This window comes from Cyanistes caeruleus, chromosome 4 (assembly GCF_971803275.1).
Source record: "Cyanistes caeruleus chromosome 4, bCyaCae1.hap1.1, whole genome shotgun sequence".
In the NCBI taxonomy this organism is placed as follows: domain Eukaryota; kingdom Metazoa; phylum Chordata; class Aves; order Passeriformes; family Paridae; genus Cyanistes; species Cyanistes caeruleus.
Window position 1 is genome coordinate 14,839,818 of NC_141704.1, and position 12,943 is coordinate 14,852,760.

General features: G+C 40.8%; 1 protein-coding gene across 1 annotated transcript in view; it reads left to right on the forward strand.

The window, feature by feature from the left end:
• Positions 1–4,773: 4,773 nt before the first annotated feature.
• ABCD2 (ATP binding cassette subfamily D member 2) overlaps positions 4,774–12,943 on the forward strand; it is a 42,559-nt gene continuing 34,389 nt past the window's right edge. Inside the window, exons 1-3 of the mRNA XM_023918631.2 lie at positions 4,774–6,212; positions 7,546–7,726; positions 12,059–12,180. Of these exons, the coding sequence (XP_023774399.2) occupies positions 5,289–6,212; positions 7,546–7,726; positions 12,059–12,180 (1,227 nt within the window). The 5' untranslated portion in view covers positions 4,774–5,288. The remainder of the gene's footprint in view (positions 6,213–7,545; positions 7,727–12,058; positions 12,181–12,943) is intronic.

The window sequence follows — 12,943 nt, forward strand, 5'->3', positions numbered from 1 at the left end:
GGATTGATATGGAATAGAGGCTGACAAACTCCTGCGTGGTATGGGAAAGTTGTGGGGTGAGGGGAAAGGGGAAGAGAGTGAACAAGAGTGAGCTGTGCTGTTGAAGCCTCTTCCAGAACAGGCGTAAGTGGACATAAAGTGGAGCTTGTGGGAGAAACAGAAGAAAGGAGTGTTTCTTCACATATGAAATGGTAAATCTGAGAAACGGCTTGTCAGATGTTTCTATTTACGTAAGTTTACAGGATTCCAAGAAAGACTGAACAAGTAATTGTAAGAGTAATTGTAAGGAATGTTTAATAGGCAAACCTCCGAGGCTCACAAAGTTCTCAGTTTAAAATGGCAAGAGGTTGGGAGAGTATGAAACTGCAGCATCACATTAAATTGCAATTTTCTTCTCTCTTGGGTGTCTGCTTAGAGCTATTGTTTGAGACAGAATACTGTGCTTGGTGAAGCACTGGCCTGTTTGCTAATTTTTAATATTTAGAAGTCTCAGAAATAAGAGTTAATAGCTGAACAGCAGTAGATGACCTTTTTGTTGTTATACTCATCAACTGTAAACCCTCAGATTCTTGAGGCATGACAAAAGGATGGCAGCAAATCCTGTGTTTGAGGTGCAGGAGTAAAAGAGATGGCTTTTCTGAATTTATTCCTGCCTTCATTTTAAAGAGCAGAACACTGGCTCTGCTGTGGGCAGTGCCACTATCACCATTGTTAACTGACACCATCTGTGTGATTTTACCACTTATACCTGTACTCTTGAACTGTGCATGTAGCTTGTTTAAAGAGTTTACAATGCACTTGAGAAAAGGTTTAATAAGGTAGCATTAGAATTTTCTTCAGATGATCTGCAAATAGAAACCTTTCCAGATTTAAAGCAAAACCTGAAATACATACATAATGTATTTGAAACTTCTGAAGATGTAATAGAGACACATCCTCATTCAACTGAATTATCTGCATGGAATAAGTTTAACAAGAAAGAGAAATCTGATCTTAAAGGTTTAGGTATTAAAGCCTAAATATTTAAAGTTAAATTCTTTGTCTGAGAACATCGCTCGACAGTTTACCATGCCTGGAGCAGCTGACATCGAACTCAACACTTGCCTATTTCCCTCTCCCTCTCCCTTTGTAAAGGGAAAACAATTTGTTTATAATTCTTTCTAGAGGTATTCTTTCAAGAATATCACTATTCTCAGAAGTCAGAACTGTTAGGGATCAGTCTGCTGTTGACTGTCCTGTCATAGAGATTTCTCAGATCCCTTATGGTTAAATTATTAGAAACTACAAGTCATGCAGGCTTCAAATTTACAGCAGCATGTATCTCCCTAAAGATGGAGTAAAGGAGAAAAGACTTCTGGTGCATGAATGCACCCCATTTACACCATCTCTGAATGTAGGTACCCCTACAGTTTCACCAGAAAGAGTTGGAATCAACTGCTTGGTAGGATCAGGCCAGTCTCACCACACTGACACTTCTTCAACAAGCTTTCATATCCATGCCATTAAAACTGAAATTCCTGATTGTCTTTGATCTCCAGGTCCTAAAGGAATTACAGCATCTGAATATTCTACTGAGGTATATGAATATAGCCAATAGTTTCCCTAAATAGACTAAATAAACAGATAATTTCTGCTGACACAAATTTGAAATCAAAGGTCAGAGTATCTTATCACCCTTTTCTGATAAAAACATCAAATTTACCATTGGTGTGCCTTGATGTTGCAAACTAATTCTGTGGGTGTATTTCAGTACTTATGTAAGTGATGGCACTAAAGTAAATAGAAAGTTTGGAAGTACTTCAGAGAAAGGTATTTACTTGAATAATGGCTTCTATGTTCATATTCTGTTGAATCTGACTCAAATGAAACCCTAATACTCCCACACCACACCACTATGCAAATCCACAGCTCAAAATTAGAGAAAAAAACAGATGTTCCTATCTTACTGTATTACAGTACATCATATTTTGGATATTATTTACAGTTCACTATTAGTAATTGAAACCAAGCATGGTGTAGATTCATGTTATGTGTTTCACATACATTCATCCACATTGAAAACCACTGTGTACTGTTTGCATGACCTACACGCATCTAAATCTTAGTGGTCCTAAACAGAAATTATTCAAAACACAGAATTTATATATATTTTTCACTAATTTTATTTTTTATTTTGTATGTCCTTATGGCACAGTGGATAACTCCATAAGCAGCAAGAAAATTTCAGTTTACTGCAGGCTGATGTTACAGCTACTGGACCCTCTATTAGGACCATATAAGACATCAGATAAATAGTCTTCTGCTTAAAAATTGCACATTATTTTTTCAAACACTAAATCAAATGGTAGAAAAAATGATCACTGAGTAAGCCTGACTGACATCTCTTGTGTAATAGCTTGCATGTTCCAATTCCACTACCTTCATCATAACCACAAAGTTGTGCAAGGATGAAGTGCTGGTGTGGGAGACAGTGGGCACAAAACAGAAGATAAAAAAGGCATCAGTTGGAATGATTACACTCTAGTTCCTGCATAGACAAACATTCATGGACTTCAGTCACCCTGATACTCATTGCTGCCATATATTCTTCCTCCCCAGTTATTGGTTCCTGTATTTAAAAAATACACACAAGTTATTTTAATGCATTTGATAAAAACTAATGGTATGACTAAAAACCAATCACTTGACACTAAAAAATGAGATTCTCCTGAAGAAAGATCTCCAAATAGTCTGGATCTAGTATCAATATCCCCCAGACACCCACCCATTCCACAGCTTCAGTTACTCAAACTTATTTGATTACACATATCTCCAGAACTTTATTATAAAGTCAGTAGAAAATGTGGAGACAGCAAAGCACTGCACCAATATTACTGCAGTTTTGGGAGTTATTTTTCCAGTAATATTGAGAAGTGTTATTATGACTAAATGTAGTAAAATTCCTGCCTTCAGCAGGAAAAAAAAAAAAAAAATCTAACACCTAAGGCCCTGCTCCACAAAGAGGAGTTTGTGCATGGATTACTGAGCAGGATTGTGGCAGAGCAAAACTCTCGAGACAGCAAGAACAGAAAAGGGGGTATTTAAAACAACAGTTCAGTCTTTTCTTCATCCTTTCAAAAGAAGGAAATACATTCCTTTTATTGACTGAAACACTGTGCAGTTAGATTTGCTTCACTTAAATGTTCCCACAGATCTGACTGTGGGGTGTATGTCTGCACTAACCACCAAATCATCAGAAGTTTCAGTCATCCAGGATCCTGTGAAGTGAAAGGTCAGCAAATACACAGAACCAAAAGAGATCTGTGAACTTTCCCCCTGGTAAGAAAATGCTAGAGTAATGAAATACTGCAAATAGCTGTGGTTTGGCAAAATCTAAGAGTATGCTGTGCTACACAAGCCAGTAAGGGAAGTATCCAGTGGAGAGCATGATTACCAGCCATAATTTTACAAGCCGTAAGCAAAGCAATTTCTTAGCTACTTTGTGCACTGAAAATCCTATTCTGACAAAATAACTTTTTGTCTGTATCTTTGTGCACGGAAAAACCTATTCTACTAAGAAAATAATCTGCAGTGACATCAGGCTTACCTACTAACTGAATGTCTTCTGCACTGCACTAGGTCAGATTTTGACATTTTCCTAGCTTTTGAGTTGTGCATTTAGGGAAAAAAAAAAAAAGCTAGAAGAGCCTCTGTCCAGATCTCTGGCCTGCTCTCACTGGCAAAAATATAATGCACTTAAAGATTAACCCATATCCTCTCTACCTAACTGTCCAGACCACTGTGAGCTGAATTTTTGTAACCTCTTAGGAAGAAATGAGATCTTGCTTCCTTCTTGTCCTGCTGGTTTGGCTTACTGGACGTTTTAGAAGACAACGGGATGTTTCGAGAAGTGGTGTCTGATTTTTAAAAGTAAACCTCACTTGCTCTCAAATCAATTATACTATTCCTTCATCCTGAAATTTGTGTTGTTACCTACACACGATCACTGCACTCTGTTCAATGGGGGGTCGTATCATAACAGTAATGTGTAACACAGTATTTACTGAATTACTGTGAGGCAGGTGGCCTCACTCTTCATTTTTAGGGAAAAACCAAGCTCCTCACCACTGCCATAAACGTCTAGTATCACATTTTAAAAGCATACATACGCACACATTCCTAACTAATGTTTTTATCATATACTATCTTACGCAGTTACTTTAGTTACTACATTTTCAAGGTGTAAAAGGACCAGAGTATGTAGGTACTCTGATCCTCCCCCTGCAATTCCAGTACCTTTTCCGAACAAGTTAAGCAGTAGAAACAAGCAATTAAGAAAACAGAAAGATAAAGCAGCAAGACAACTGCCTTTACTGTAGACTCCTTTGTGAGAAATTGGCCGGGTTTCACTGCAGGGGCCGTGCGACTCGGTCGGGGTTATTTTGGGCTAATAACGCTGCCAGTGCACAATACCGGTTTCCTTTCGGGGGGAGGACAGGAAATAAATTACGTGCAGTGTGCAGGCGCTGCCCCGGAGACGCCGAACTGCCCGGCTCCCTCCCGCGGCCGCCCGGCCGATTTCCGACCCGGGGCTACCCGAGGCCACCGGCCCGGCTGCGCCGCCCTCCGCCGCGTCGCTCCACACCGGACAGCACCCCAGCCCCGGGGAGTGCCGGGGGTGACGCGCTGCCCATCCTGGCAGGGCTTCCCGGGAGTCGAGCTCTCTCCGGCACTACCGCCCCCCGTCCCGCTCCCCCCGCGCCGCTGGCGAGGCCGGGGCCGGAGGCGGAGCCTGCTCCGCAGGGCAGGCGGAAGGAAAGGGCCGGCCGCAGCCTGGGGGGAGCCGGCGCGCTGCAGGGCCGAGCTCCGCGGACCCGCCGAGCGTCGGGAGATCAACGGTGCGGCCGGAGCCGAGCGCCGAAGGACCGGCCGTGAACCCGGAGCCGAACGCCGGGGGACCGGTGCTGCTTCTGCCGCCGCTGCGGCCGCGCCCCGGGATATAGCGGTCGTGGCCGGGGCGCGGTGCCGGGCGGCCGGGCCGCTGCCGGTGCCGGTGCCGCCCCGCGCGGCGCAGCCAATGGTGGTCGGCGGGGCGGGCTGCGCCGCGCGGGGCTGCGTTGTGCAACGCGCCGCGCTTTGAAGGCACCATCACCCCTGGGAGGCAGCGCTCACTCGGCATCTGTCACGGCAGGGCGACCGGCTGCGGGCCGGGCCCGGCGCCCCGATGAAGACTCGGCGGGATCGGCCTTCCCAGCGGGCATGAGCCACCCGCGCTAGGAGCGGCGCGTAGCGGTGCTCCGGCGGGCAGGATGGCCCACATGCTGCATGCGGCGGCCCGGCGGGTGCAGTGGAGCAGGGCGGACGCCGCGAAGAGGGCTGCGTGCCTGCTGGCCGCGGCGTACGGGCTCAAAATCCTCTACCCCATCATCCGCGGGCGTGTGAAGCGGGCGGGCGGCAGAGGCGGCGCTCAGGATGAGAGGGGCCGGGCGGTCCCGCACCGCACCGGCAGCCGGGGCAGAGCCTCCCCGGCCGTGGACGCGGAATTCTTCAAGCAGCTGCTGGAACTCCGCAAACTGTTCTTCCCGAAGCTGGTGAGTGCCGAGCTGGGCTTGCTCTGTCTCCACTCGTTTGCTCTGGTGTCCAGGACCTTCCTCTCCATCTATGTTGCCGCCCTCGATGGAAAAATTGTGAAGAGCATTGTGGAGAAAAAGCCCAGAAGCTTTGTCTTCAAGTTAATCAAGTGGCTGATGATTGCAATCCCAGCCACTTTCGTGAACAGCACCATACGGTACCTGGAGTGCAAGCTGGCCCTCGCCTTCCGCACGCGCCTGGTGGATCACGCCTATGAGACCTACTTTGCCAACCAAACTTACTACAAAGTGATCAGCATGGACGGGCGGCTCGCCAACCCTGACCAGTCCCTCACCGAGGACATCATGATGTTCTCGCAGTCCGTGGCGCATCTCTACTCCAACCTCACCAAGCCCATCCTGGATGTTGTGCTCACCTCCTACACCCTTATCCGCACAGCACGGTCCCGGGGGGCCAACCCCATCGGGCCCACAGTCCTGGCTGGCCTCGTCGTCTATGCCACGGCCCGAGTGCTCAAAGCCTGCTCGCCCAAGTTTGGCAAACTAGTGGCTGAGGAGGCTCACAAGAAGGGCTATCTGCGCTTCATACATTCACGTATCATTGCCAACGTGGAAGAGATTGCCTTTTACCGAGGGCACAAGGTAAGGAGGGGAGAAATTGGAAGCACTGGGGTCGCTCCTGCAGTACCGGAGGGGACCCATGCTTCCCCTGACGCCCTTCTTGTGCACTTTGGGTTCCTCTGACATTTAAACTTGTTTACAGCGGGGCACTTCCCATTTCTTAGGAAATGCCGTCTCACAAGCAGCATCTGAGGGGAGCAGATCACAGTTCTTTTGAACTCTGGCAGTGTTCTGGTTTTGCAGATGGATCTTATGCTTATCTAGAAAACAACCTACGTTACTCTTTTCCCCCACCCAGTCAGTTCTGATTAACTTTTCCAGACTTCTTTTTTTTTTCCAATCATGTGTACAAACCACCATATTTAATTCAGCAGAAATAGCAACCACGGCACACCAGAAAGTCTAGGGGGAAACTCTGTGATGGCTCAGAGCACACTACAACCTTTGACACTCTTTCGCATATCCAAGCAAAGATGTAGTCACCAGTCTTAAAATAGCATAAGTACAGTACTTCTGCAATCACAGTTACATAAACTAGTAGCTTGTTTTAAAGCCACCTTATTAAGGGACTGTTCATATTTTTATTAGAAGTGAATTTTGGCTGTAATACATTTCAAACACAATTGGGAAAAAATGTTGCTTCTTGCAAGGTCAAAATGAAATCTGGAAACCAGCTTGAAGAAAAGTTACTCTTTCAGTTCAAGCAACGATTATATAACGTAAATGATTTATTTTTGTAGACACAACCGTTCTCAAAAGCTGCCTGTTTTAAGCGCAGCTAAATTAAGCATTTTCTCAATTCCCACATATATGGGCTTGAACTGAATACATACTGTATTGACTTGCAACTGTCTTTGACTTTTTAAAACTACTGGATAATTCACTTTTTCCCCAGGCTGCTTGCAAAAACAAGCAGCATTTCAGGAATCAACTCTGCAACTTTAAGTTGCTAAAGATAATTGACCCCCGCATGCTTTCCAATATAATTTTCAGTTGCTGTGAAACTATACAGCTGCAGCTTTATTAAAAGGTGAAATCAATCTTATTTTGATTGTTAGAATCAACTGTTGTGACTGCTATGTTGTTCTTGTATATATTAGAAATCTTAAAAGGGTTGAAAACTTGGCAATATTCTGTCGAGGGACAATGGTGTAAATAAGATCCAGATCCACTGACTTCCATAAAGTTGTGCACTTTTGCTGTGAGACTGCAGCACTGTGAGCATAAAGTACTGTGGGATTCAGAAGTGATAGCTCTAGCTTCCTGATTATTTAATGTACACATGTGAACGTATCTTGTACTACATGTGCATCTTAGTTTAATTGTATAAATTATTTTATTATTTTAACCCTAGGTAGAATTGAAACAACTGCAAAAAAGCTACAAGGATTTGACAGATCAAATGAATCTCATTTTGTCCAAACGTTTATGGTACATCATGATAGAGCAGTTCCTGATGAAGTATGTCTGGAGTAGCTGTGGTATGATCATGGTTGCTGTGCCCATCATCACTGCAACAGGATTTGCAGATGGCGGTAATACCATCTTTTACCTAATTTCTAAATGTTTCTTTAAAGTTATGTCCTCAAAAGACTGTAGTTCCCTTGAGTGATGTTCACATTGGTTTGTTTTTCACAGACTTTCTTACAGCATCTGTGTCTTACTTATAACTTGCAAGCATAGCAAGTCAGCTAAGCAGATGAGCCAACTTGGAGTGTGATACATAGTATGAAGTCAGGACTTTGAGAATCCTTGTATCACATGAGATTATTATTGCAGTCTCTTTTTTCACTAGTCACTGTTGGAACGGCAGGCTGATTTTTACAGTATCTACTTTTGCAAAATGATACTATGAACTTTCCTAGAGTGCTTATCTTCTTCTTCCATAAACCATAGTGTAATTACAGGTAATTATAGATAATTTTTCTCTTACTGTTGACCTGTTGGAAACCGCTGATTTTCCCTGACTCCCTGGGAGAAGATAAAATTCAGATTCCAGGCTAGGATGGAATAATTTTTGACATCCTATCACAACTTTCCTGGAAGTGAAATGAAACTCAAATAGTGGTGTTAGTGCAGGTGCTATTAAAAATATAAAAAAATCCTATAACATGAATCCTACAAAGTCTTCAGAAGGATCATGATGTTCTAAATTGTGTATTTTGAGTTAGGAATGAGTGCATTCTTTTTTGTGCAGTAGTTCTGTTTCTTTCTTGGAAGTTATGTTCCAAATCAAGACTGTCCAAGTGGACAAGCTTGGTGTGAGCTGTAGGATGGCTCCGTGCAGTGCCCATGTTCGGTTGGCACAAGGTTTAGCTGCCTCACTAAATGTTGTGCTGGAGCATGGCTGGGTGCTCAGCTCTCTGAGCTGCTGCCCATCACGTGGCTTAGGAGAGCACTATGTGGCTGGCATCCTGGGAACAGCTTCAAAAATATCAGGATGTCTTGTTCCAAACTGAAGAGGCTGTACAAAAGCATTTCACCTCACGGTGAAGGTTATCAGCACAACAGAAAAAGTGATAAGAGTCTTTCTGCTAAGATGGAATGGGTACAATCAAGAAAAGGAGCATTTAACCACATGTTGTAAATATCTCCTTGGTATTAGAGCATGAATAAAAAAGGACTCATATTCATGCTAAACTAAATAACATTCCTGTTACTCATGTTTGTTCTTTTGTTAAATACATTTCAAATGTGGGAGAAAACAAAGATGCAGCAAGTGGCTCACATAAAACAGAATCATATTTGCTACTAGCAACCTAAACTATTAAAACATGGGGTTTACTATTGAGTCCTGGGACTTACCATAATGGTGGTTCACAAGCATAATACTGGCAGCACTGTCAAGACCAGTTTGAGGTATTACAGGTATTCAAATAATCAAGCACACCTGAAATTACCAGTGACCTGCTTGGGAAAACAGTGCTTTTTGCCTCAGTGGATCAGACACAAGTTTGTTCACATCTGGAGGAAGAGGTAGTCAATTTATAGCTTTAGGATGAATCAAAAGAGTCAGGCATATGTACAAACCTGGTACCATGGCCAGACTTGACACTACAGGTGTAAAGCCATAGATTTTGTACACTTCTTCAGGGAGGAGAAAGAAAAACAATAATTCTTCATTAATAGGAAAAAAGAAACTTCTTTGACAGTGATATTTCTGACTGAAATTTTAAAATGTTGTTATATACTTCAATGAAGAATTTAGGTGGCAAAGACAAGATTCCTGTTTGATAACATTTCTCATTCTTTTTGTATTAAACCATTTACATTCCAAATGTTGTGTCTCAGTTTATGGAGAGTAACTATTTTTTGAAGCAAGATTTTGCTTTCTCTAGACACAGTGAAAATTTATTTTTGTTTATAAAATAAGTGTGACTATCAATTAAATGAATGAAGAGGAAAATGGAAATGTTAGTTTCTGTATGAAACAGAGACAGTGTCAACATGCAATACTTTTAAACACAGGAGACCAGCCACATGAACAGTGTTTTGGACAAAAAGTTCAAGAAAAATTATATTGGTGGGTTATATAATAGAAGAGCTTGTCTTTTGGGGCTGTGAAATGCTCATAAATTGTATATAATTTTTATTTTTTAAATACCCCTAAATTGACTGATGTGGTGGCTTGTGGGGGATCCTTAAACTCCTGCTAGATGAGCTGGCCTGGGTGCTGGAAGCAGCCATCAGTAAATACTGCATTTACATTAAGGAGGAATGCTACATCAATGTAGTTAAGCCATACCTGACTCCTACATGATTTAATTGTGGTAGTTCTACATAGCATAGGCTGCATGTCCTATAAGCCCAACAAGATCAGCAAAAATTGCTTGTTTCAGAAATAAACAAATTTCAATTCCCCTTTTACTAATGAATTAACTGAATTCTCCCTGATCACGAAATGCATTCTTCTTGGAGTGGAAATAACTTTTTTAGGTGAGAACCACATCAGTTAGAATTTTATAATCTTTCCTTTGCAAGCGCTTTTCATAAGAGCTTTTCTGTAGGTTTTTTTAAAAGCATGTCTCTCATTGTGTCTCAGCAAGATTGCATACAAGTGGTTGACAGTGTGTTGATGTAGAACTGAAGTGAAAAAAAAAATCATTAATAAAACCAGGAAAAATAAGATAGATGTTCTGTGTGTATGTATATATATACAAACACACACACACACACACACACACACATATATGAAAAGTTATGACGTAGCAATTTTTAAAAGTTTTTCATTAATTATTTCACTGTATTTCAGTGTAATAATTCAGTGTAATAATTATTTTATTAACTATTGCACTTTATTTCTCTGTAATAATAATAAATAATAATAATGATAAATAAATAAATTAATATTTTATTTATTTATTAATACATATATAATTAGATAATTATTCCAGTATATTTCAGTGAAATACAGTGTATTTCAGTGTTTTTCACTGATCTTATTAGCAGGAATACCTTTATGGACGTGTGAATGAAAACAAAATAACATTTAGGTTTAACTAATAAACACGGAAAGATACATCTGGCTTTGGTACTGCCTGTAGATTTTCAGACACCAGATTTCTAGAATATGATCTGTCAGGGAGGTGAGAGTAAGAAAATGCTATTTGCTCTACTCTTGCATTGCTTGACTTAGCCCATGAAATTTATGGTTGCATTACACCTGCAGGTAATTCCTCCTAGATTTACTTGATCATGACACTGTGAAAATACGGATATTAGTAGCAATTGCTAGTACAGGAGTTGCCACAGTGGACCCACCTATTACCCTGCCTAGCATGATTCCTAGCATCAGCTTAGTTTAAAAAAGAAACTTAGAAAAAACTTAACAAACTTTAGGGAATAAAGTAATATTCAGATCCCATTCTGCAGAAGATTTAAGCAATATATGGAGATACATATAAACTTATGTGATGCAGAAAACCCTTTAGATCTTTCATTGTATATCTTTTATGTGGAAAATCTTTAAGAGTGGTTTACTGCACCACTGGTTTACTACACCAGTGATTTGTAGTTGCAGTTATAAACACTGAAACAACATTTAGCCTCAAAATAGTCAGCCACTTCTTTTTAAATCTTGTTTCTTTCAGGAAACAAACCTTGTAAATCCAATCTGTGGGACCCATGGTAGCAAGGTGGTATATGTAAATATGTAAAATATACTTGCTTCTCATGTATCTTCTATAAATTGTGCTGCTGTTTTCTCCTTGCCTAATGCTGCTGACATTCTTAAGAGACAAGTCCTTTCTTTGGCGCAAGAGTATTCTTGTTAACAGGATCCAGTGTCATAAATAAAGCCTCAAAACTTTGTTCTGAGGTCCGATGAAGAAAGAAACTTAATCGTGAGGGAAGAGTTATCCTACTGAAACCATGCCTTTGATACCAAAGAGTTTATTGCTTTCTTACAGAAATATAATCATGTTGCCAGATTTACACAAATGTGAATGGTTCCTTCTACATGAAGTCAGTAAATAAGTAAGGCTGAAAATTAATAATCGCAAAAATGTTAAAAATTGTTAAAAATCTGTTTCAGATAATCTCTTGGGTTTCACTTTATTCATATTTTGAAATAACTATATTTTATGATGATATATTAAAAAGAAAACGATCCATGTAGATAAATAGATAAAATAATATGATGTTTTGCTTAACAAGGTGAATTCCATATGCTCCCACTTATTCTTTTTGACCAAATTATATTTACCAGTTCTTTCTGAAAGGTTGTCTTCATAGAGTTAACTTATTCTTAAAAAAAAACCCAAACATGCTCTATAATAGCTCACATTGCAATAATAATTTAGTTTGTAGAGATAATTTTCTGCAGAATATTTTAACTATTTTTTTATTTTTTTTTTTTTTACATTCAGAGTTGGAAGATGGCCAGAAACAGGCAATGGTTAGTGAAAGAACAGAAGCTTTTACTACATCACGAAACTTGCTGATCTCTGGAGCAGATGCTATTGAAAGAATTATGTCTTCATACAAAGAGGTACTATACATCCTGCATGCATGAAAAAGAAGAGGAAAAAAAGAAAAACTATTTATATTTAATATAAAATATTAAAAAAATTGTGCAGTTTTTAAAGGCAAATTCTATCGCAACTAAATCCATGGAGATCTTTGAACTGGTAGTTTGATCTTTAGGGTTAAGTTGACAAAGAGTCTAAAGTGCATAGTTGCCTGTATAGTGCAAACTGTAGATGTCATTTTTAATACTTGTGTTCAGGTGTCATCAGAGGGTGATAGCAGTTCCTGGAATGTCAGTGATAAAGGTTCAAATTCCTCTTCTGTTTGAAGCACAGACCTGAATTTGGGCTGTCTGCCTTGAGTATACTGGGACTCTTCTGTTGGAAGTGTCATGAAAGCATATAATAGTTCAATTGTAAGAGTCTTTAAAAGTCTTTTAGTCCAACCCCATCATGAGCAGGAACATCTTCAACTACTATTGGTTTGCTCAGAGTCCCGTCCAAGCTGACCTTGAATGTTTCCAGAGATGGGGTTATCTCCATCTCATTGGGCAACCTGTCTCTATGTGAAGAACAAGGAGAATTGAATACTTATTTCTGGGTCACATAAACTGTAAGGCTGTTTGCAGTATCTTGTCAACTTGTTAAATTGTAAATAATTTTTCAAAATTGAGAAATTTTAGCAGGAAAAGGTGCACCTTGGGAGTACAAGTACTCTAGAAGTACAGAATGTTCATCTAGAAGATCAGAGATGTAGTTTCAGGTCCATACCCAAATTCCAGTAGA